A 25,198-nucleotide genomic window follows, 5' to 3' on the forward strand; every position below is an offset into this window, starting at 1 on the left:
AAATATTAGCAAACTGGCCAGCCATGCTCTTACACATGTAGACTTAAGCTGGCCGGTTTACTAATGACTACATATACCAGCCAGCTTGATCCTATGGTTAGTACACTCAATGGCCAGTATATTGACTTAAGGACTACAAACTGGCCAGCCATGCTCCTACATATGTAGACCCACGCTGGCCGGTTTGCTAGTGAAGTATTAGCAGACCGTCCAGCCATGGGTCTACTTACTGCAGAGCCTCGCTGGCCAGTATTGACTTAAGAACTCCAAACTGGCCAGCTGAGCTCCTACACATGTAGATACAAGCTGGCCGGTCTACTAATGAAATCAGACTGTAGTAGATATATCTTACATATACCAGCCAGCTTGATCCTATGGCTAGTATATGTCATATGATATCTCGGTCAGCACTCATCCTACATACAGGACAAAAGAGATGGTTATATACTATACACCGGCCAGTACCTATCCTACATGAAATAATGATACTCAAGTGATAATGAGATAGTACACCGGCCAGCACTTACTGTAGAGATACGACACTAGGTTCGTCACGTGCAGCCCGTGACAATGTCACGCTTAGTGTTACAGGTTCGAATGTCCAGGTGACCTGTGACCTTACCCAAATAGATTCGCCTGCGGATCGGACGTGGTGCTTCGCCGCTCGCAACGCCATTTGCAACCATTTGACATGCTGCTTCGTGATTCAAGCAACTTGCTTCAGTCTGTCGTGGATTCGCCTCACATAGCGCTGAATGGTAACGAGTGGAATTGGAGACTCCGTGGTCTTAAAGCCTGCCAGGTGAGTCTACCAGTATGATCCGTTTTCAAGCGCCCGTCATGCCATCACAAACTGATATGTTTATTGCTTCAGAGTGGCTCTCATGTGGTCGTGTTTTTGACCAGAGCAAACTGCCGCCTTCTGTTCGACGTGAGATCACACGGTTACTCAGGATCCCAACTTCAATGCAACCAACCATCCCATCTCGGACTCTGCCTGTTGCGCAGCTACTCGACATCAATATTTGCGCATCGCTGGACTGTGATCTTAGCCCAGACACCATCATTTTCTCAACAAACCCCCCTCTCCTCAGCCTTCCCAACGATTTCACGGCATGGTCAATTCCCCCGCTCCGTTGCGTCACTCAGCTCCTCGATCAGTTCGGTCAGGCTTGGTTTAATGGTCACACTTCAGTCATCCATCCACTTTCCCCAACATTTCACCTTCCGTTCTGGGTTCTTTCATACTGGAGGGACATCTCATGTGCCCTGGAGGCTCGTCTCACCTGGATATTGGCCCATGATTGGGTTCTTCAGAGGCTTGAGGATGAAGAGGACACAGGCCGTGGTGCTTCCGAGTCAGTAGTTGTAGACGAGGTTCTAGATTCGCTTGAGCGTTTGCCATGGGATGTTGACTTGAAGGGGTTTGGTGCTCAGACCAGTCTTCGCACACCAGAGCTTCTCCCTCTACTTGCTGACACGATGGTCAATGGTCGTGTACTTGATGCTCTTATTGCCGCTATCAATGATCGTGTGGATGAACACAATGATACTGCTGTCGAGACACTTGATTTTTCAAATATATTGTTCCTGGGCGACACGCGGTGGTCAAAGTATCATTTCGACAAAGCCTTTACTCGGCTGCATTACCTCGGAGACTTGCTTCACGATGGCACCATACAGCGCGTCATTTTCCCTGTCAATGTTGCCAATGTCCATTGGGCCATCATTAGCATGGATGCTAGCACACGGATGATCTTGTACGGCGACTCACTTGGATGGTCCATGCCTAGTTCATATGTTGATGCTATCCACCGCTGGTTGAAAAACCACGGTTTCGCACCATTCGGCAAAGGATCCTTGTCTCATGGGGAGCAGACAGACTCCTTTTCATGTGCAATCGCGGCTCTCAATACCATCAAGTACGCTGTCTTCAGACACCACCCGCTGTTTACCGATGACTCGAAATATCGTCTTCGCATGGAGGAGTTTTTGATGTTGACAAAGAGCCACTTCGAGGTTCGTTTTTACTGTGTTTTTACGACTCGAAAAACTCATTTCCTCATAACAGTCTGAGGAATTACTTTCTGAGTCTTTGGAGAGCTCTTTTGCAGATGACACTAGCGATTTCGGCGTTGAATTTTCATCATGTCCTCCATCATATCCCAGTCCGGTACCAGCAACAAGCCCCTCCCCTCCGCCGACAACATCTAGCTCGGAACGTGTTTCCTTGAATCTTAGGGTTCGCGAAGAGGAAAAATCTGTTGGTTTGTTCAAGTACTTTCCAACTACGACACGCGAGGAGCATCTCAAATCAGCATGGACTCCTTTCTCTTGGGAGCTAGAGAGTCGTGAGCGGGATGCCCATAGGGTTCGTGTTGAAGGAGTAGAAAGAGATATACGCCGACGTGAGGGAAATAGGGAGCGGAAACAAATCCAACGTGCCCGTGAAAAGGCTATGAAGAAGGCCACTACAAATCACGCATCCGACATCGCTCCTGCCCTCCCAATGACAGATCTTGCTGAGGTGTCTCGCCCATATCACGAGATTTGAAGAGATGCGAGGGCGCATAAACCTAGTGTTCAACCTGGATGCAAAAGGAAGCATGAGGACACTGTTGCAGTTCGTGTCAACTGGCAACACCCCTTGTTATGGGTTACTATTGCTGAAGCTGCTGTTCGAGTGGGGATTGGCATGTCTCCCATAGAGATTGTGCGCGATCTTCAGCAGAGGGACTTAGCACGATTCCGGACATTGACTCCGCAGGTAGTTGGAACATGGATCGACCGCTCTGGTGACAAAGCTGTTTGGAGCGCAGCAACTCTTGCTTGTGTTCAGCGACGCAGCCTGCCCATGTACCAAAACACACGGAAACACATTCTATCCTCCTATCCCAACGTGGTCAAATTGATCATCGATGACCTTCAGTCTCTCCGTCTAGTTGGTGTTGCATTGGACACTCTCCGCTGCCGTGGTATTATCCTTGCACGCCTGCAACACTCTGTTCCTGATATTTTCGAGCATGTCGCCAAGGACGGTTCTTGCTTCCGCTGCACGGAGAGTTGGGTGAAGGAGTTTCTCACTGAGCATCTCAATTGGAGCTTCCACAGGGCAACACGTGCAGCACAAAAAACACCACCAAATGTTGATCAACTTCTCCTTGATCAGTTCCTCCGTTTAACGCTCACAATTCGTGACTGCGCAATCTTCGATGCTGCATTCATCGTCAATATCGACCAGACGAATATTGTCTATCAGCCAGCAAACACCTCAACTTTTGAAACAATTGGCTCGAAGCAAGTCTCCGTGATCGGGCAGGAAGAAAAACGAGCATTCACTGTCGTCAACGGAATATCTGCCGGAGGTCATGCCCTCCCCTTGCAACTGATCTACGAGGGGAAAACTTCACGCTCTATTCCTTCAAAGTCTACTCCGCAATACAAGGAAGCGATGGAACTCAAGTTCAAAATCTCGTACTCAAGTACACACACTTACTGGTCAACATTTCCCCTCATGTGCGAGTATGTTAACGACATTCTGGTGCCTTACTGGGAGGAGCAGAAAGTGTTACTCAATGCACCGGCTGACCAGGAGTGTATTTTGCACCTCGACGTGTGGAGTGTGCACAGATCAATTCAATTTCGCATGTGGATGGATATGACCTACCCTTGGATCAAATACTGCTTTGTCCCTGGGGGCTGCACTGGTGTTGGTCAGCCATGTGACATCGGTATTCAACGACCATTCAAACTTGCAGTCAAACAGACACAGCATGCTGATATAGTCAACGAGTCTCTTGTTCGACTTGCCCAAGACAGGTCTGCATCACTCATCCGACTCGACACAACAATTGGCACCCTTCATGATCGGTCATTGCGGTGGGTAATAAATGGATATCACACTATAAACAAGCCCGAGCTTGTAAAGCAGGTTTGTTTCTCATTTTCTCGCACTGTCGAATCTTGATGCACGGAGCTAAATCATGTTTTCAAGGCATTTTTCATGTGTAAGGCTGGGGAGAACTTCAATCTCTCATTCGTGAGCCTCGCAAGTCAAGAGGCGTTGCAATATTTACGTGATGTTCAGAAGAATGATCCAGCTGGATGGACGAGGATTGCTACCACTCAGTACAAGACTGTCAGCGTCGACCAGCCAACAGACTCCGAGTCAGAGGACGAGGCCACTGATACTATTGGAGTTGAATCCCCCTTCGACGATGCTAGCAAGCATGACCTTGATGCCAGTGACGTGCCAATGGATGCACTTCTTGACCATATGGCTTCCGGGGGTGAACGTGTCCGTTCTGACTGCCGTATCGATGCAGATGGCAGACTTCTGTGTTCAAACCACTCTGAAGTCTATGATGTGGGTGACATTACTGCCGAAGATGTGGAGAGTGGCTCGAACAGTGTTCCGAAGGTTGATTATGGGCGTGGAAAGCGTAGACGCATCGCAAATTCGATGTATGATGATTTCTGGTCCCATTAGCGCACAACCTATGTTTTTTTCCATATGTCACAAATTAGCTTCGTCCCACCAAAAATTCGTGTGACAGTCACACTAAATAGATTCGATTCGTTAAGGGCTGTGACCTGTGACGAACCTAGTGTCGTATCTCTACAGTATTCTACATGCCCCGGCCGAGGACTGGCTAGCCATGATTCTACGACCTTTTGGCACATCCGGGGCAGGGGTTCTACATGAAAAATGACTGAAGGGTCTGCATCACTTCCCATCATCCATACTAAGCCCAAGTAGACATGATGCACTTAGTAATGGAAAAGTTCGGTCCTGAACCGCGGTTCGAACCGGACTTTTCCCGAACGTGAACCGAACGCACTGAACGCGTTCGAGCACGTTCGGTCCAGCGTTCAGCAAAATCACTGAACCGAACGTGACGTCCGGTTCAACGTTCACCAAATTTCCTGGTGAACCGGACTGAACCGAACTTTTCCATCACTAGATGCACTACACTGCACCTTCGCCGCCCTCCCCGACGCTTGAAAGTTTTCCCATCTTCGGGACATCGACTACTTAATTGTCTCTTCACCTTCAAGGTCATATGCGACGAGAGTGAGTACGAACTCTCCCATGTGGGCTAAATTTTGGTTCCAGGTTTCGGCGAATACATATGATCTAATATGATCTTATGATTGTACCAACTCGTGTTGCAAAGTTGAAAGGCAACCGATGTTACGGGTTAGACGGTTAGACTGCAGCGAACAACCTGAGATCTATGGGGCAAGTCATCGGTAGGCTCATACAGGCTGGTCATCAGTCTAGTTACGGGCCTCGAATGATAGATTCACCCTTTCAAGACCTTCGTCCTGGTCCTTGAAACTAGGGTATAGCACGGGTATGGGACATACCGCGGGTACGGCGGGTACGGGTACGACGGGTACGGGTACGGTGTAGAGATCTGGTACCCGTGGCCACACCGTACCCGTTAGCACGGTATACGGGTATGTTCACGGGTACGCGCTATCTCCGAGTCTACTCCGCGGTGTTATATTTTGCAAGGGATTCACCACTTACGATCCTTATTTTTCGGAAGTCATTGACTGCAACAGCGACCCAATGCTTCGATCCTATTTCTCGCTGCTTCAGTACGCCTAAAGTTGGTGTTCTTCCGCCTCGGCGACACATTACTGGTACTGATTACAACTCAGTGATTCGACAGTATAAAGTGAGGTATTGTAGAGTCGAAAATTATTCAGTAGTACTCAATTTTCGTCATGTCTACTGACTCGGACTCGTTTACTGAGTCTACCTCGACGCACTCATCTGTATCATCGTCTCTACGGTCCGTGGCGGGTATGATAAAGGCTAACGTCGTCAAGCGTATCAAGCTTATCCTTCCTCATATGGAAAGGGCCCACTCCTAACTCTCTTCCATGTGGGCTCACCTGACGAACATACATGTCCACCCAATCCTTCTTCCAGAGCCAGTGTGGTAGCGGCATGTTCGCGTTTCCATAGATATGGTCTTGAGGGATACCATCTGACGGTGCAAACGTACGCGAGGCGAAGACTTGATCTACATCAGGCGTAATGTGTGATAATGTTGATTGTAAGCTTGCGCTAATAATCATGCACGTTTGAGAACACGACACTAATATAAAATTGTGTGCTTACAAGGACATTGATATCTAGTTTCATGTCACCTATGTTTTCATTTTGACCGACGAAGATCACCAAGTGAGTGTCCATCTTGTCATTGCCTTTGGCAATACTTATACTAATACCCGTACATCCCTGCCGGCAGCCTCCCTGATTATGCCAATTCTTTCCGTCTCCACCTCCGGAAGCACGACGGCTGGGGTTGTGGGAAGTGCAATCTCGAACTTTTCCTACACTCCACTTTCTGCGGCGGTGCACGCAGAAATTGATGGTTCTAGCCTTCAAGTGCGAAACTTCACTCCAGGACCCCAGTAGCAAGAAGACGCAGATGGGCTATGTGAACGTGAGGTCAATCCCTATCATTATGGTTGCGTTTTGACGAGGCATGTATGTTGATCAGTATCATCGCTACATAACTTGTGATGATGGTGAAATAGTAAAAGTACCGAGAAGAGTTATGATGGACTGCTGCATCCACTGGGGGCTTCTTTTTTGGATCATTGTTTATTGCCCATGACTGGATTGGTCCTGTGAGTACTGTCATCTGACATGCACGGCGATGAGCTGCGCCAATCGAAGACATACATGACCGTCGAGGTGCGCGACAGTTTTATGTGGATAATATGTACATGGTACTCAGTGTCCCTCTCCTACAGGTACATCGTTAACACGATCCCGGGTACGAAATTTTACATGGCCAACTATTCTCCACTTAGATACACGATGTAAGGTGTGTGTGAGTATAATGATAGAGTACTTACTTCTTGCTGTCTAATCTTAGGGAGAAATGTATAGGCCCTGAATTATGCTGCAGGCGCACTGATCGGTGATAGGCTATGGCCCCCAGCAGCCGCCGCCGCCGGCTCTTGCAAGCCAATACTGATAGGCTAGGGGATGAAGCTAAACCCCACCCTCATGCCTCAGATTTATTCCAGTATAGGCGAATGATACTGCGCAAACTCACGGCACAATTGAAGGTCACCCATGTTACGGGACTGGTGACCAGCACATCCCTGCTGGTGGCCTCGCTGATTATGTTTTTTTTAATCCTGGCTGTCTCCGCCTCTGGAGGCCTGACAACTGGAGTGGCGGGATCGCGTACTTTTCCTCATCAGAGTCCAGACCCGCTTTCTGCAACGCAATTGTGCATGTAGAAATAAGGGCTCCAGCCTTCGCGCGAAACTTCAATCCAGGACCCCATACATAGCGCTTTCGCCTGAGTGAACATCCCGCGTCTCCGGATCTGAGTGGTGCATAATTCCCAATATAGTACCGGACATCAACGAGGGTGGAATCGGAGATAATAAGAAGTTACAAGAAGACGCAGTCGGACCATGTGAAGTTTCCATAAGATTGATTCTTATCCTCGTTTCTTTGCTGAATTGTCTTGGCCCTTGGGAAGGAAGCTTGAAGCCCGGTGGGAGAGCGATAATAACAGCTGCGGGACCATGACATGGGGATAGGTGGGCTGGGTTAATAGTATAACTGGAATGGTGTTGCTCTTAACTTCTTATTGGTTTAAACGGAATCAGCGTGATTGGTTGTTGGCGTCGTAGGAACTATGATAAGGCGTGCGTATGTATTGTAAGTATCATATCATACGTCATATTGATTCGATTAGTAGCTCGTGATGGCGGTGAAGTAGTAAAGCTACGTACTGAGAAGTTACGAATCTGATGGAGTCTGGAGGTGCTGCATTCGACACGGGGGCTTCTCTTTTGGACCATCGTTTATTGTCCGTTATTGGGTTGGTTCTTGTAAACGCTTACTGCCATCTGGCATCAACTACGCAGCGACGAGCTGCGCCAATCGGAAACATACGCGACCGTCGACGTGCGCGACAGTTCTGTGTGGCAGTACTATCCCTTCCGGTACAATCGGCACCCCACAGAAGGGAGGTTCAACCGACCCCGCCGAAAGCGGGGTTTCAAACCAACCACACACTAACCAAGATCTAAACAACACCTAACCTATGTAAAAAGAAATGAGGCAGAATATATCCCAAGTCCTGACTGACCTAACCCATGTAAAAAGAAACGAGGAAGAATACAGAAGTCGGCAGGTCACACATTTTAGCGCGAAAAACGTGATACTTTCGTTACAATTGGTCACCGTTAGTCACATTCCGTCACACGAAACCCTGGCAAAAAAAGCGTGACTGCCGACTTCCGTGGGGTGCCGATTGCACCGGAAGGGATAGTACCATCATGGTGGTCAGTGTCCCTGTTTCTCCGGATACGTCATTAACACGATCCAGGGTGTGATAATTCACACACTATCCAAAGTGCTTGAATCAAACGATGTCCGCGATGGAAGGTTTGCGTAAATATAATAACACAGTAGAGAGTGGAAGGTGCCGGTGGCATAATCTAAACGGTCATGTGGGGGCGCAGCGCCGATACTCCTAATAAAAAAAAATGCTCAGCAGTCCTAATCCTCAACATTCCTAATCCTTTTCCTAACCATTTACATAGAGTATATGTAGTATGTTAGCCTTTGTTAGGATTTCTCTTGAATATAATCATATCTCACTCAAAAATGGAATCAATTAATTATACATCTCTACATAATAAGGTTTAGATAAATTTTAGGGGGTTAGGGGTTATGAATGACGAGGTTTAGGAAGTGTTTTAAAACTACATGAGAAGATAATTCACTATACTAAGTGTTGACACTGCTACTAATCAGCAACTACAATGTCCTGTGTACGCTCTGTACAGAGCTGTACAGAGGGGACCAAGCTGTGGCAAGCCAGTTTTTGGTGGTGGGAAAAAAAGTGTTTTTACCGATAGTGGATGCGAGTTACATATTGTACGTCATCCAATCGGTCTCCGAACCAACTCTCGGCGGACTCGCTTGCACATTTGTTGCACAACCTTCGCAGGTGGGAAGGCGATTGCGAATGCACTCTATACAGTACTCGGTGATAGCCCTCAACAGCCCCCGCGACGGCTCTTGCAAGCCAATACTAATGCCAAGCTGAAACCTCGATCCGAGTGGGGATGTTCTCATAAGTATCACCTCGTTTTCGAGGTCTTTTGTTACATTGTTACGTTACACTGTGAGTTATTACTCTGGTCCGTGTTGGGATTTAAATACTAAGTGCTGCGGGAAGTGATAACAGCAGAAACCGCGTTGTTTCTTCCCAGCAAACTGCACCATGGCCCATGCAGAGCTTGATCGTCTCCAAGCATGTTTGAACTTCGCACTGGATACATTTCGCAAGGAGTTGGACAATTCCCACCTTCCTCCTCTGAGCCAACACAGCCCAGTAGAACACCCATTGGACGACCCAACAACCTACTTACCCAGTACGGCGTTGTTTGAAGCTCGCCGCCTCTCTCTAGGTACGTGTTATGATTTACACGCAACAATCCACAACCTGAACCATCCTTCAGCATGCCTGGTTGGTTACTACCGAGCCCTGGTTTTATTCGTCTAAGTGTTTCTTCTAGGGAGAGCTCAAGAACCTTATCCAGTCGCCTTTGGATAGGCGCATGGAAGACAGGTACTCCGGATATGGCGTTGCCTCTACCGATACCCTGATCAAGACCGGTATCATCGACTACCTGTCTGGCGTGCCAAACCCTTCCCAAGGCGTCCCGGTCACTGAACTGGCCTTGAAATTTGAACTTGATTCTCAGAAACTCGTTCCCATTCTCCGCTGCTGTGCAGCCAACGGTTGGGTCAGGGAGACCAGCGATTCCTCATTCGCTTTGAACAGATGCGCGCGCACTTTCATTGAAGGTCACGCGGGTCGGAGAATGGCGTTTTCGTACGTTTGCATTGTATGAGCGCTCGCCAAAGCTAAATATCGAGTAGTATGCCTGGGTTTATGTCAATGATTGAAACCATACCGCATTGGGTGGCGGAATCTGATTGGAAATTTTCGCATTCTCCAGAGCAGACTGCTTTTCAGATCGCGTTCAAGACTCCGTTGATGGCATTCTCCTGGATTGTGAAAAATCCAGAGGTCCTCATTCCAATTGCGAATCATCTTCAAGTCAGTAATTATGTGAGAGAGTTACAGAGCGCTGATCGCTGTTCTAGGTTGCGGGCGACATGTCTACGCCAACCATCGTGGCGGACTACCCATGGGAACAGCTGGAAACACCCGTCATCGTTGATTGTGGAGGGGGAGAGGGCGGCCTAGTTTCGGCCATCCTAGATGCGTAAGTTGGCATATATATTCCCCTTCCCGAGGTCTCTCAATCGTGGCAGGCATCCTTCCTTCCGAGCAATCGTACAGGACATGGAGAATGTGGTCGCACTGACAAGTTCGATTATGGAAGAACGCCGCCCCCGTGACATTGAAAGTGGTGTACTCAATGTGGAAGCACACAACTTGTTCCAGCCTCAGCAACGGATCGGAAATGAGTATAGCTTTATCTTGCGTCACATAATGTCAGTATTCGTTCGTCTCACTCATTCTTTTACTCACACCAGTCCTGCACCAAAGGCATGATTGGCCAGACAAAGAAGCGGTCATTATTGTGCATCCTACTTCAGTGGCATAGCTGACTTTGACTCCGACAGGCGACGATACTGGGTCATGTAGCTCGTGCACTGGGTCCTAAGGTATATAGCCAAATTAGCAGATTTATGTGGTGTGTCTAACACGTTTTACAGTCCAAGATACTCCTCATCGACATGGTAAATATCCCGAACGTAGATGCGACTGCTACACCGAGCGTCGAATCGTTCTTGATGCATAGCGACGCCAAACGCCGTGACTACAGTATTCCATCGCACTTTGGTTCAGCATCTAAGCTAGTAGCCGCTTACTCGATGCACATGCTGAGCATGATGAACGGTTGCGAGAGGTCTTTGGTACGTGTAGCACAAATTTTAACTGTGTATTGCTCAAGATTGAACAGCGTGAGTGGGAGACACTTGTTGGGGGGTGCGGACTCCGCATCACGAACGTTTACCCGCTGCGAGATCACTCTGCCATCATTGAATGTGAACTTGATACAGGGATGAAGGGAAAATTGTAGATAGTATATTGTAACACTGCAGTGCATGTAGTATCTCGAGTCTGTTGTACAACAAGTGTGGAATAGTACTGGCCCAGAGTAACGACATATAGACGAGACACGTCACGGCCTGCCCACCCATGGCGGATGGTTACAAATTTCAACAAAGGTAATGACCCATCCGACAAGTCCTCAGACGGTTAATTCACCTCTTCCAAAAGGTTTCGCGTAGCCCTTGAGCCTGACAAGATCTTTGTCCTGATCCCAAGCTACCCACAACTCTCCTCCGCGCGGGCTCACCTGACGAACGTACATCTCCTCCCGATTCCTCCTTCCGAGTCGAGTCGCCCAGTAAGGTACGAGCAACGTGTGTGCGCTTCCACAGACATGGTCTTCAGGGAGACCGTATGCAGGTGCAAACATACGCGAGACGAAGACTTGATCCGCCTCAGGCGTAATGTGTGTGATGATATTGATACCGTAAGAAGTTTTGCGCTGGCCATGCACATTAGAACAGGGTCTGTACTGATGTGAAATTGTATCCATACCAGCACATCAGTATCTAGTTTCATGTCGCCTATGTTTTCATTTGGACCGACGACAATCATCAAGTAATTGCCCATCTCGCCCTCGCCTTTGGCGGCATACTCCACCTGTATATCCCTGCCGGCGGCCTCGCTGACTACACTTGCAATCCTTGCCGTCTCTGCATTCAGAAGGGCAACAACTGGAGTGGCGGGAAGCGCAATTTCATACTTTTCTTCATCGGAAACGGTCTCTGCGACGCTGAATGCAGAAATAATCGTACCAGCCTTCGTGCTGAGCTTTACTTCGGGACCCCATTGACCAAGGGATGGCAGTGCATTTGTACATAGTGCCTTCACTGCAGCGAACATCCCGTGTCCACAGATAAGTGGTGCGTGGGGGCCAGTATAGAATCGGACGTCAAGGAGGGTGGAGTCGTTTTGGGATAGCGACAGAAAGACGCAGATGGGCTGCGCAAATGTGAGACTGATTCCTATCATGGTTTCTTCGCTGAATGTTTGGGACTGAGAAAGAAAGCCTGGTGGGAGAGCAACGATAACAGCTGGGTTACCCCCGAAGGCCGTACGCGTGAATGCGTTTACGATGACATAGGGATAAGTAGCCATGCTGCCTCCGGCTTACAAGTGCAGTTACTCAACCCGAAAGTGGGCTTTGGGCCAACAGATGGTGAATGAAGGACATGGCGGCTTTTATAGATAAACGCACCTGCCAACGCACATGACTTTAGTCAGCATGAGTCAGTCAATCAGAAGGGAAACTGTCGTTCCTTCTTGAATCTTGATAATAACATGACTCGAATGGTCATGGTTGATTCGAGCACAAGGATAGGACTGCTTTGGTCTCCCCTAGGCAAACCATTGATGATCAAGCATTTACACAATGCTTCATCGCGGTATATGTCACTGAATCGCGAGACCCCTCAAGACTTGATCGGATGTGTTAGGGACCCCAAATATACTAATCCTGTAGAATGTGCCCGGTCCGACCAAATTCCACGGCAGATCACTTGAGTGCTGCAGAAGCCTCCAGGCTCCTACGAAAGTATGGTTTTCGGACTCGTGACGGTCGCACCACACATTCCACCCAAACTAACACATCATACAGGGCGTGCAAGGAAAATATATCGTACAAATATGAAATGTTAGCTCACCCTCCTGCTACGAAGTGCTGCCATTATTTTGTTGGCAAGAGGCAGTTGGGTTTGTCGTAGTTAGGGTGCAGGCCACTGTATGAATCTGGGGTATATTATCGTTCCAACGAACCAAGTCCGCTGACTTCTAATAGGTATCCAAAAGACAGGGATGAACGGGAAACAAGCAACAAGGAAAGCCAACGCTATTTTTTTTCAGGACAAGTCACGTGATAATTAAAAATAATGATTAGATTACCTGGTTTTCATGAAACACTAATCGACTATGACTCTTTCCATCACATCATCTCGAATCTGGCTTGGAAATGCAAGGTCGTTCACTCTAGAAGGACCTTTAGATATAGGCAGCCACTAAAGATATGTTTGTGTTATCAATCTTAAAAGTGAGCGTTTCTCTAAACTGGTGCTACATGACATTGACTTGTGACTAGGATACCATTGCAATCCTGCCAGGCGAACTTTGGTGTGCCTCCAGCACAAGCTCTTATTTCTGAAATAAACAAAAAGTATGCCAATAGAGTCCTCCACGACGTAGGGCTGTGCATTTGCGCGTTTGATCTGGTAGAAGCGGGTGAAGGCAAAGTACGTTACGGAGATGGGTGTTTATGGTATAAAGGTGCATGCTCGAATTTTCAGTCCTTCCTTGGGCTACCGCTTATAATAGTAATGAACAGCGAGATTCAGAATGGTCGTTTTTCGACCGTTCGCGTCTGAGGTGGTCCTTGCTAAAGTGAAGTCATCAGACGAAGACGGCATTCGATGTATGCACGTCCATTACCCTCTCTTATGAATACTAATTGTACCAGTGAGCCTAGGATTTTTTGACGATATATATGTACCTCTAGCGTATCTACCTCAACCATCGGCCTTGTATGTCTTGTGGCGCACCATCCTTTCCAAAGCTACTCACAGTTGCCTACAGTGACCCAAATGAACGAGCTCATTTCTGGCTACCGGACTCAGAAGCAACAACCCCGCATGAGCTTCTGGAATCTGCAACGACAGATCGAATGTATATCGACCAAGGGGAAGTAGTACGGGTCCGCGTTGAGGCTGACGAGTTTTATGACGACGAACCTGGTCCGCCGAAAGCCTCAGAGGGCGTCACAGTAAAACGAGAGGCTCGGCGCGCGCCGTATAGCATCATCGTGAGCTTGCAGGCAAGGACCGTGTTCACTAACTAATTATTTTCACTGCAGTGCTCCATTTCAGAGCAGGGACTCGGGCCTGTGCCATGGTGGAAGAGTGCTCAGCCTGATGGCGATGCTATGGACCAGGAATGATTTGTTTCTTCTATTCTGCTTTCGATAGTGATCCAGCGGAACCCTGATCCAATTCACGTTGGTGCATGGTTGAATTGAAGTAGTAATCAGTCGTCTGTGGTTACATTGACGTTCACTGAAACTTAAGGCTTGTCAATTAGTACCACTCACGAGAATAATCGAGTGGTGGCTCCAATCAGAGGGCATTTATGCCCGATAACCAGATGATAGAAGCCACGTAGCTACTAGATATGGTTTACAATAGGAAGGGGTGTGAACTCTTCCGACGGAATTTCGTGCAGTGTGCTACACACTCAAACCGGTAAACAAGGTTCCTACCAGCACAGCTAGGCCCTTCTCTCGAGTCTTACTCTTGACATACTCTTCAGGTTCATATGCCTGATTAATGACTAGCAAAGTGTGACGGCTACAGGTTAAAAGAGAAAGTGGGAGTCAGGGTTTGTACGACGATCATGGCATGAGCAAGAGATAATCTCGGAAGGTAAAAAGGTATTTAGGGAGGGAAATTAAAAGTTATCGAGTCTAGCATCTACGACTTTAAGACATAGTCGGTCATAGCTCCCAACCAGACCCAGAAGCCAAACCAAGCGTTGCTGGAGAGACTAGCATCACAACTCTCCTTATTTTCGAAGTCAATCCTGGCGAGGAGTCGGACAAGGTGAAATGCCCCGACGGCCACACCAATGAAATATGGGAAGCCATGTCCATTGAGGATCCCGGCGTACGATACCAAAGAACAAGCGACGAAGGTGAACATAAAGAGAATAGATCTGATATGGTCTCCAAAGATAATCGTGGTCGAGTGGACGCCATTTATGATATCTTCGTCTCTGTCCTAGTTTTTGTTGGTTCAGCCGGCGAGCGCGGAATGAAAGAGTATTGATTCACTTGGCAGGCGTAAGAAGTATCGTACACGATTGTCCAGCATACACCCCCCATGTATAAAGGCATATACACATGCCAGTCAACTGCTCCAGCGACAGAAGCTGTTCCCAAGAGTGCTCCCCAGCTGAAGCACATGCCTATTCAGTAACATTAGTACTAGCCGCGATAATGGATATTAAGAGCAACTTACCAAGCACAGCTTGCGGCCAGTTGGTTACCCGCTTCGTGGCAGGATACAATACAAGTAAACCCAGGGAAGACAGTCCAAGAACCAAGCTGAAGAAAGGTGCGAGGAACGATACAAATAGTGAAATAATCAAAAAATATTGAGATGACAAACCTGTATTCGTTTAATTGCATCAACACCCAGATGCCAAGAGCCAAGTGCAGAATAAGGAAGATGAAAGCTTGAAACATCGAGAGATCACCCGCAGCCAAGGGTCTGGCGCGTGTTCGTGCTTCAATTGAAGGCGTCAGAAGGACTCGGAGTCGCCGATTAACCGAAAACTTACAAGTAGCAGCGTCAATGTCTTTGTCATACATGTCGTCGATCACACACCCAGCGGCGCAGAACAATTGGGAGGCTACAAGGAAAAATCCAAGATAGGTCCATACCGTCGTGATCGGCGCACTGAGTGCGTAGCAGGTCATGGTGACCGACCATGCTAGGTCATTCAAGTGAACAACCGAAAAAAGAACTTCATCACAACCGAGGATATGCTCACCGCATGGATAGAACAGCAAAAGTGTTCCGCTGGCAGCGGGCCTGTGAGCTCGTGCCAGATAAAAGTAAGGACGTATGTTGGAAGGAAGGTATTCCACCCAAGTTGTGGTCTGAGCCGGATGACTCTGAAGGTGTTGCTCAATTGTTACTGATTTGTCCTTCATGGAGAGAGTAGGTAGATTTGAATGCGGGGATGGAATAACGGGTTTTATACGTGGCCATTCGTTACCATCAGTTTCGCGCGTTGCACGTAATCAACGACCAACATCAGTGAACTAGTAAACAAATTGAAATAGGGGAGTTCACAGTTGCGTTGGTAAGGCATTTTTCGCCGAATTTGTGTAAGTAGGTCAGACTCACTGCGGAAACGAGAAAATGATTCTAGTCTATGTTGAGTTGCGACTCGGAAATGAACAAGTCCGAGCGCAGCCATTGTACATCACCAAAGTCTTCAAATCAGACATTGCCTGATTTGGGTTGCTGCCGCGTCACAATGCTTCTCTGACATGCCACGTCACGGTCATAAGCAATCGTGCATACTATGCCATGCTAATACAGTTGTAAGGTGTATGGGAACCTGACAGCGAGTAGCTAATGGTCACCTAGGTCTGCTATGACATTATCTTCATGATATTCACCTTCGCTATCCCATAATAAAGTGGTCATTAGTTAAAGTGTGCCATAACCTTCTCCCTCGGAATCACTTTGTCGCGACATCTGGACCTGCTATGGAATACTCGCAAACTTTGTCTCGGAATGACCGTGACTCACGATAGTAGATTTAGCCTTGGATGAAATTTGGGTCTTCAAGTCCATTATTTGGTGTCCTTTGGTTGAACACTTTGACACTTTGTTCTTCCGCAACCGTCACTTCTCTTCCTACCATTATTTTCTCTGACAACCTCTGTCCTATGAGTCCCCATAAATGCAGCCTTTTTCATCTTGCCAGTCCAAGATAAATGTTCAGGTATGAGTCCATCCTCATTAATCACTGCATTTCTGTATGCAGTGCAACTGTATTTATGCCTGTGTGGAAATATATCATTGTTTGGGAGATTTAATTTTCCGCCTGTTACTACATACTCATATGATCACAGGCAGATTTCAAATCTTTGTCATGCTCAATGGTCCATCAATAACTTCATAAAAGCTCATGAACTTACTCACAGAAGGTGGGTATATGCACACTGCTTTTGCTCTTTTTCACTTACTACTGGATCTCTGCTTAGCCCCACCAAACAGAACTGTTGAGGTCCCCCCAACCTAAAACATTACACCGATGCTCATCAGATCAGTATGAATTAAGCTTGATTTGAAGTCTAGAAACTGTTTGACCAGCTCCAGTCCCACCTGGTATGGATCACATTTATTGCACTTTATGGCCAAATCACATCCTTTATTCAGGTGAAACAGTGACCCAATGCTTTGATCCTATTTCTCACTGCTTCAGTATGCCTAAAGTTGGTGTTCTTCCGCCTCAGGCAACACATTACTGGTACTGATTACAACTCAGTGATTTGACAGTATAAAGTGAGGTATTGTAGAGTCAAAAAATTTTCAGTAGTACTTAATTTTCATCATGTCTACTGACTTGGACTCATTTGCTGAGTCTACCTCAACACACTCATCTGTATCATCAGTCTCTGCAGTCTGTGGTGGGTACAATAAAGGCTAACATTGTCAAGTGTATCAAGCTTATCCTTCCTCATATGGAAAGGGCCAAAGCAACCCCCTCTGAGTTGCCCTCCACCATTCTGGAAGTGATTGACATTGATGAAGATGATGTTGCTCTAGTTAGTACTGGCTTGAATGCAGACAACAGTCCTGCCACTGAACAGGACAACAAGACTGATTTAAGTGAGTGAAGTGGCCTACATATACATGGACCTTGATTGATGTGTGCAACTCATAGATGCACTTAAGAAAACCTGGTGTTTGGCAGTCTATTTATTTTTCAAGCTTGATGCTGTCACTGTCCAGTATCACAATGGCTGTCTAGCGCATTTCTTCCCTCGTGGAGCATGCAAGTGCAAGTTATCTGTCAGAGGTGTCTGCTGCTTCCAAGATTTGAAGGATAAGTCTTTGACTGCTAATTTGTAACCGTGGGTAAGCTTTCATACCGCAGGTTAGCATGGATATGGTGTTGACAGGTATGGGGTGTCGATCTTCTGACCTGCGGGTATACCTGTGCTATACCCTAGAGCTTGCTCTGTTTATACCGTGCTAACTGACATGATTCTCATATTTAGGGTTGCCTCCTATGTCATTCCACATTGCATTTCATTCACATTCAATGCTATATGTTGCTTTCATGCATTTGCTATGTCTTCATTCTCCTCACTTATAACATTTTTGCAGTGCTTTTGAGTCTCCTCAAGGATCATGTCAACACTTTCACGGTGCTTTCTGTCTTCTCGCATTCACATCTTTCAACTTGTTTCATACAACTGTGGTACCATCAGACCTCCTTTGCTCCGACTGTGACATTTTTACCATTTTACCTTGCTCCATTGGTACCTATGATCCGTGTATTATGATAGCAAATTGACATCCATTTAGCATGACATACCATTGTGATAACAATGTGACAACTGCTTAGCATGAGATATTAGTGTGATAACTGGTTAGCAGCTGAGGAAGTACTGCCAGTTGAGCAATACATTAGCTGGAAAAACAAACCTACAGATGACCAGATAAGTGGACCCTGTGACCTGATACACCTGCAAAACCTTAGAGACCTTCTAAGGGCTGATGTGACCTTAGCTTGCCATCTCTGAACTGGGAAATTTTGGTGATGTAGTTAGTAAACATTGTACAAACATTATTAATCTGGACCATGGACTCATTAGTAAGTGTCCACAAGTACATACAGACTCAGTAGAATACAATTAGCAGTACATACTGCATAGTATAAAGGATAGATAGCGACAGATGAACATCTCAGTCCAATAGACTGAGATGTGAGTATTCATTCGTTCTAGATACTCACTGTACTAACATACTATTAGTTATCTTTCTAGGTACATAGTTTTCACTTACAGAGTCCAATAGACTGAAGATTTATCTTTCTAGCTCCTGCATTCAGTTCCACCTGTAGCATAACCTCAAGAGGTTATGAGCCCTGCCTTGACTATGGATAGTACAACACTCCCAAGTTCCAGCTCAGCCAGTGGAGGGTGGGAGTTGTTTGATAAAATCCATGGATATGGAATCCCATGGTCTCTTTGGAATAGGGAGCTGTTTGAGTAGACCATATGGTTTGTGTTGGGGGACTTTGGTGTGGGCACATGTGGTGCAGGATTTAATGCAGTCTTTGACATATGTGCGGATACTGTCACTGAATTCCAAATACAAATCACTTTTCATTTCTTGGTTTTCCTCCGGCTACTCCTAGTTACTGAACCAGGTCACGTGACTTCGCTTCCTGTCATAACTTCACCTCTTCACATATCACCTGTTGTTTCTCTGATTGGTTCCCCTAATCCACAGGCTAGAGCAATCTCGCTTCCAAGAGAAGTACCGGTTGGATCTTGGGGTTCTATTTAGTCACTGTCTGACTCATCGCTTATATATCATGATGTCATGCTCAGTCATCCACAGTATTAGTACAACTCTTTTCTTATTGGCTGATTTCTTTCATACTCAGATATATCTGCTTCAATGTTATGTATATAAGTAGGTTAGTCAGTGTAAGTACTCCTTAGATGTTCACTGCTCAATCCTATCTTTGATTATTCATCATCTGTGACCAAGTCCTAGTGGTTGTGTATTAGTCTTTGCCATTCAGTGAACGCTGGTCATAACAGATACCCAGCCAGGTATATTCCCAATGGATGAGATCTAATGTCCAATTTTGCCCAAAATGGCCTGACAGGGAGTGGTCATGCATATTGCAGAGTACACGGAGGTGGAGGTCATTAATATCTAGGACATAGATGCAGTCGTCGCAGCAGAGGAAACCCGCCTGGTATACTGCCCAGTGGGGGCTAGCGGGAGTGGGTAGATGGAGGGAAGCGATGGGGTTGGAGGGAAGGGTGGAGAGAATATCCTGTCAGAACTGCTCAATGTCCATTAGTATCACAGGACATAATACTGGTACTTCTAAAGATGAGGCTTGTAGGGACAAAGTGAGCTGTTCATTAGTGAACACAGGGCGGAAATTATGAGGATTTACTTGAGCTGTAGTCCTTATCCCCCTCTTCGGGGTAGATGTCCCAATGTCTGGTGAGGGAGTCAGGTTTTGCTCTGAGTTTGCTGGGGTGGAAGCAGATGACAAGGTTGAACTGATGGAGGTATTCCAACCAGGCTTGGCAGCAGGAGAGGAGTTTGGTAGTAGCAAAATACTCAAGATTTTTATGGTTGGTCACCACATTGATGGGATTGGCAGAGCCTTCTAGGTAGTGCCGCCAGGAGTGGAACACTTCATAAATGACTAGGAGTTCTTTATCATGAGTATCATAATTAAGTTCCAATGCTGACAAAGTGTGAGAGTAAAGAGCTACTGGGCAGAGCTCCTGGTTGGGACATACAATGGACAAAACACCTGTGATGGTGTAGTCAGAGGCATTAGTCTCAATGGCTATTGGCATGTTGGGCATCCAGTGCATGAGGATTGGGGTGGAGGTGAAGGATTTTTAAGGGACTCAAAGGAGTGGTGGCATTCTTCAGAAAAATTCCACAGAGTGTCTGTGCAGGTGAGGTGGGTGAGTGGAACCACAATGTTGGAGTAATTGAAAATAAACCAGCAGTAAAAATTAGTGAACCCTAGGAAGGATTGAATGTCCTTAACTTTCTGTGGTTCTAGCCAGTTGGAGATGGCTTGGATTTTTTTGGGCAACATGGCAAGGCTGGTCGGAGACAGGAGGTAACCCAGGTATTCTACTGAGTCAGAGTGGAATTGGCATTTTTCTGGTTTGGTGTACAGCAAGTGCTGTCAGAGCTGCCGGAGGACTTCACAGACATGTTCCTTATGAGAGGCCAGGTTGGAGGAGTAGATGAGGATATCATCCAGATATACTATAACACAGATATCAAGCATATCTGTGAAAACTGCTATTAATGAAGCACTGGAAAGCTGCCAGAGCATTGGTTAGTCCCTCCAGCATCACCAACCATTCATATGAACTGTAGCGCATCCGAAAGGCGGTCTTCCACTTGTCTCCATCAGTGATGTGGATGAGGTGGTAAGCTGATTGGAGGTCACTTTTTGGTATAGACCTTGGCCCAACTGGGGGGATATAGGAGGTCAGCAATGAGCGCGGGAGTGGATAGTGGTCTTTCTTAGTGATATTATTGAGTCCTTGGAAATCGACGCAGAGGTGGAGGGAGTTGTCTTTTTTCTTGACAAATAGGACCAGTGCCCCATGGGGGGAGGATGAGGAGCAGAGGAGACCAGTCATAATATTCTCATCTAAGAATTTGTGAAGAGCTTCAAGCTCAACTGGGGAGAGGGAATAGATGGTGCTGATAGGCAGGGCAGCTCCATCCTCAAAATTGATCTTGAGATCATAGGGACAATGTAGAGGAAGTTTGCTGGCCTTGCCTTTATCGAAAATATCCACAAACTCATGATAGTCAGAGGGGACGCCAGCCAAATTGACTGGCTCCAATGATAGAGTAGCAGAGCAGAGGCTGACACTGGTGGGGCGGCACCTCACCCTGTGGGAATAATGCATTATTTATTGTAATTACAAGACACAGGTAATGCATTAACAATTGTAATGCCAATGATGCATTACTTTTAATTTACTTTTAATTTACTTTTAATACTTTGTGATCATTATTAATTTTGGTTAGAGGATTGGAGGTTAGATGTTAGAGGGTTAGAAGGTTAGTAGGTTTGTTGGTGAGTTAGAGGTTAGAGAGTTAGTGGTTAGTAGTTAGTGGTTAGTGGTTAGTTAGGATTAGCTAGGATTATATTCTGTCTTGGAGAATTTAATGAAAGGTAACCTAGGTTACAGGTTTGGTGTACTGATAGTTACAATAGTTAATGCATTACATCAGTCTTGTAATTATCATTAATTAATGCATTATAATGACATGGTAGCCTGGGGGCGGAGGTAAATGCTGAACTGTACTGATCCTTCTAATTTGCAGGCCTGACAAAAGGTGACTGCATTTATCAAGGAAATGTTAGGAGGGGTATTATCAGGTGGAGGGGGAGAAGGCAAGGTTGGGGGGAATGGCATTCCACGAGATGTTGGTTGGAACTGTATGCTGCCCAAAACCCAGTCAATCAATGGATTGTGTCAGGTGAGCCAGCTATATCCTAAAACAATAAAACAAGATGAATCCAAAGGAGTTATGTAGAACATGTCAGAGGTGACCTCACTGGAGGGAAAACAGATAAGTAAATCTACTGCTTCAGTAATAGTAGCATTCGAAGTACCATCAAACAAATGAAGTGGAAGCAGAGGAATGGTGTACATAGGGTTTTATGTTTTCTAATAAAAATAGTTTCTATAAAACAATGAGAAGAACTGCAATCTAAGAGAGCAGGAAAAGCAGAAATGTCGGAGTAGTCGGAAAGAGAAATAAAAGGTCTAAGAGAAGCCGGATTCAAGAGAGCAGCAGCATTGAGGTGGAACTCCTGTGCACAGGCAGAGCCAATGCGACCCTCCTCCCATGCAGAGATGGGAGGATCACAGCCTATTTTTTGCCTCAGTAGAGGCCTCCTGTTTGGCTTTAGGAGTGATAGCAGTTGAGTGGACTGCATAGGAGGTAGACTTGGTGCACTTCTTGACAAAGTGACCAGTCATACTGCAGAAGAAGCAAAGCCTGTGATCGTGGCGGCACTTATGCTCTTCATTGGTAAGTCTACTGTCTGTCCTCAGCTTCAAGGGAGGATTGGGAATATCTGAGGCAGAAGATTTAGACATGATATCAGAAGCAGGATAGGGGTTATTTCTTATCAGTATACTTTAACTAAGAGGAAGTCTTAATATACTGCTAGGTACTGTGCTTGGATGGAGAAGTGGGGGGTCAGGGCTTGGCTTCAGCTCTTGCACTGTGCCCTTAGCCAAGTACATGCCCTGAATTTAGAGCAGGACTGACATTGTCTGACGATAGGATGAGTAGACCGCTTTGGTCTGCTTTGAGGGTTGGGAGGTCAAGGCTTACTAGCGGTGGGCCGACTAGAAGCAGAGCGGATGGAGCAGTGTGTGAACAACAAGTGCAGTAGCGAGAATCTGATCCACTACACAGTTGGGTCTTTGCTGCCTGCTGCCTCGCTTGGAAACAAGCACGTTCGACCCTTAAGGGGATTGCTACTGGGGAAATACTAGTCTCTGTCTAAAGCGACCCTATAGGATGAAGGATCCGCAAAAGCGGATGAAACGGATAGGATGCGAAACGTACAGATTCGTCGGATGGAGTGGATGATACTTGCAGATCGGACAGGATGTGAATCAAAGTCGAAGGAAGTTCATCAAAGGTTGGATGGATAGTGGGTATAAGTCAAAGCGATTTTCTGGTAAGGTGCAGGAAAAGTGGGAGGAAGTTACATGAAGTAAGTATTTTCAAGGAACACATGGTATAGGTAAGGTAGACTTCAAGCACTTTCTGTAAACATCACGTGCTGTGACTGGGGTGTGACCTGGCCACATTTGACCGTAAACTACCAGTCGGAGTATCAACTTGGCCCCAAAAATGCATCGATATCATGGAACAGGAGTAGTAAGTATTAGTATGATTAGAATGATGACAGTAAGTAATTTGTGTATAGTATATGCATTATATGTCAATACCTATAAGGCCTTTAATTATATTACCTTTGCTGCATCAAGTTCATCAAGGATCAAGGAGGGAAGAACACGGTGTCCTCGGTACTTCTTTGCTGCCCAAGCTGCTTGTCTCCCGTTTAGGCCTTTGTGATAAGCATCAATGAAACAACTAGATCAGATTGCAAATCTGAGAAAAGGAATCAGGGGGGATTCTCATTGATTGCAGTTAACTCACTTGCGCATACTGATGAGAGGGACAGCATCAAGTGCTTTGATCACATTGTGTTCTAAATCACTATCCTTTGATGACAATGGATAGGTTCGATAGAGCCGCTTTGCATAGCCCCAACATTGTTCAATGAAATTCAATTCACAGTGGAATTTTGGAAGAAAGATTACCCAAAACTGCCTGGCCTCACAGGTAGTCTCCAACCGAGACTTGATGTTTGCAAAATCCGGCTGACAGTAGAGGATACGTCGACAACAACAGCTGGTTTCCCCAGCTGTGCACTCGAAATTTCTACACTGGGCCTTTAATTTGCTGACATCAAAACTGCGCTCCATCAAAATGGTTGCCATCCCTTTGAACATGCCGGCGTTTTGATGCCCATCTGGCCAATAAAATGCCTGTGGTACTCCATTATGGAATCCATCAGCGACGTGGATCTTCTGCATGACAACCTTCCCATCAGTGCCACGGATTGGTCGTCCTTGTGCATCACGGACTGCAGTATTTACTCCCCAGTCCTTGCAAGACTTGGGCATCTGACGAGCAGATAGTGCGTCGTCGGCACGTTTAAGGTGCGTGGTGGCATTATCGAAAACAAAGACATGGTCTTCACCAGTGTAATCTCTTTCCAGTATTGACATGGCTTTCTCGGCATGCCGAATGATTTCATCATTCGCGAAATAGCCATCCCATGCTTTACCCGCGTGGAAAAGGATGCGCGCTGATTCCTTCCCATCATGCGATCGTAGCCAGCCATAATCCGCAGAAACAAAATCAGCCACCATGAGAGATAGTCCTTCCCCCTTCGGCAGCAGTGTGCTTTTTTCATCTTTGTGCACCCATCTTTTCTGACGACGGTCATGTGCATAGAATGTGGATTCATCATGAAACCAGACCACAGTGCGTCTTCCTGTTGTCGCCTGCCCCTCCTCAAGCTTGCTGACATCTACTGATGACCACTTTCGAGTGTTCGGGTCAACTGAATACCACACTGGCAGAAATTTGTTCTGCCGATAATTCACGACATCCTCGCGCTCATGGCCATCAATATATTGGCCATTTTTTGCCGTGGTCCATCGAAAGCCACAGTTCTCCATCCAGTGCTGAGCCGTCACCAATGAAATAGTCTTCGACAACTGATATCGCTGTTGTACATCTGGCCGTGCAAGATAATTGACGACCGCAATGGCAGTGACATATTTGCCAAGCGACTGAAGGTGCGTGAGCAGTTCCTCCTTCAAATCTTCATCATTGATCCGAGATTTCGTCCAGTCTCCACTGCACTTTGACAACGGTAAATTCCCGCGGTCCAGAATATAGGTTTTTGACCACTGCCGCACTGTCCGAGACATGTGAGTCCCCTTCCCTACAAATTTCGCCGTCTGAAGCGCTGCACTCGACCATGGCGTGCCGCTTACATATGCGCGCAGGAAATACTCCATCCACATCAACCGTTTCTCAAGAAGAGAGGTGAGTCCAGATGGTTTATATCCATGCCCACTATTGCGAGTCGGGTGAAGCAACTTTTTCAGGTCATTTAATGCAAGACGTGCTTCGTCAAGA

General features: G+C 46.5%; 6 protein-coding genes across 6 annotated transcripts; 3 read left to right on the top strand and 3 right to left on the bottom strand.

Moving 5' to 3' along the window:
- Positions 1-628: 628 nt before the first annotated feature.
- On the top strand, positions 629-2,076 carry EDB91DRAFT_1218969 (uncharacterized protein; the record flags this gene model as incomplete). The annotated part of the gene is made up of 2 exons (XM_041320871.1): positions 629-802; positions 875-2,076. The coding sequence occupies exon 2, from the start codon at positions 967-969 to the stop codon at positions 2,074-2,076; it is 1,110 nt and encodes a 369-aa protein (XP_041180386.1). The 5' UTR covers positions 629-802; positions 875-966.
- A 7,205-nt stretch (positions 2,077-9,281) lies between these two features.
- Positions 9,282-11,137, top strand: EDB91DRAFT_1262941 (O-methyltransferase-domain-containing protein; the record flags this gene model as incomplete). Its single annotated transcript, XM_041324436.1, has 10 exons — positions 9,282-9,468; positions 9,520-9,527; positions 9,577-9,896; positions 9,944-10,124; positions 10,172-10,293; positions 10,343-10,525; positions 10,581-10,605; positions 10,658-10,699; positions 10,751-10,951; positions 10,999-11,137. 10 exons carry the CDS (start codon positions 9,282-9,284, stop codon positions 11,116-11,118), a joined length of 1,389 nt encoding a protein of 462 aa, XP_041180387.1. The 3' UTR covers positions 11,119-11,137.
- Positions 11,138-11,289: 152 nt separating this feature from the next.
- On the bottom strand, positions 11,290-12,248 carry EDB91DRAFT_1048221 (uncharacterized protein; the record flags this gene model as incomplete). Its single annotated transcript, XM_041313379.1, has 2 exons — positions 11,290-11,592; positions 11,646-12,248. The coding sequence occupies 2 exons, from the start codon at positions 12,246-12,248 to the stop codon at positions 11,290-11,292; spliced, it is 906 nt and encodes a 301-aa protein (XP_041180388.1).
- Positions 12,249-12,996: 748 nt separating this feature from the next.
- Positions 12,997-14,329, top strand: EDB91DRAFT_1115055 (RNA polymerase III subunit Rpc25-domain-containing protein). The gene is made up of 6 exons (XM_041317916.1): positions 12,997-13,176; positions 13,247-13,409; positions 13,468-13,554; positions 13,600-13,663; positions 13,716-13,941; positions 13,993-14,329. Exons 1-6 carry the CDS (start codon positions 13,153-13,155, stop codon positions 14,074-14,076), a joined length of 648 nt encoding a protein of 215 aa, XP_041180389.1. The 5' UTR covers positions 12,997-13,152; the 3' UTR covers positions 14,077-14,329.
- On the bottom strand, positions 14,325-16,083 carry EDB91DRAFT_1115058 (4-hydroxybenzoate polyprenyl transferase). The gene is made up of 6 exons (XM_041317917.1): positions 15,687-16,083; positions 15,474-15,626; positions 15,302-15,419; positions 15,152-15,237; positions 14,965-15,098; positions 14,325-14,911 (listed from the first exon to the last, which is right to left on the bottom strand). The coding sequence occupies exons 1-6, from the start codon at positions 15,847-15,849 to the stop codon at positions 14,606-14,608; spliced, it is 960 nt and encodes a 319-aa protein (XP_041180390.1). The 5' UTR covers positions 15,850-16,083; the 3' UTR covers positions 14,325-14,605.
- An 8,322-nt stretch (positions 16,084-24,405) lies between these two features.
- On the bottom strand, positions 24,406-24,987 carry EDB91DRAFT_1048115 (uncharacterized protein; the record flags this gene model as incomplete). The annotated part of the gene is made up of 1 exon (XM_041313369.1): positions 24,406-24,987. A coding segment is annotated over one exon (582 nt), but the record flags the coding sequence as incomplete, so codon positions are not given.
- Between the last annotated feature and the right edge of the window lie 211 nt (positions 24,988-25,198).

This window comes from Suillus paluster (assembly GCF_016628075.1).
Source record: "Suillus paluster strain FC165 chromosome Unknown EDB91scaffold_10, whole genome shotgun sequence".
NCBI classification, from domain to species: domain Eukaryota; kingdom Fungi; phylum Basidiomycota; class Agaricomycetes; order Boletales; family Suillaceae; genus Suillus; species Suillus paluster.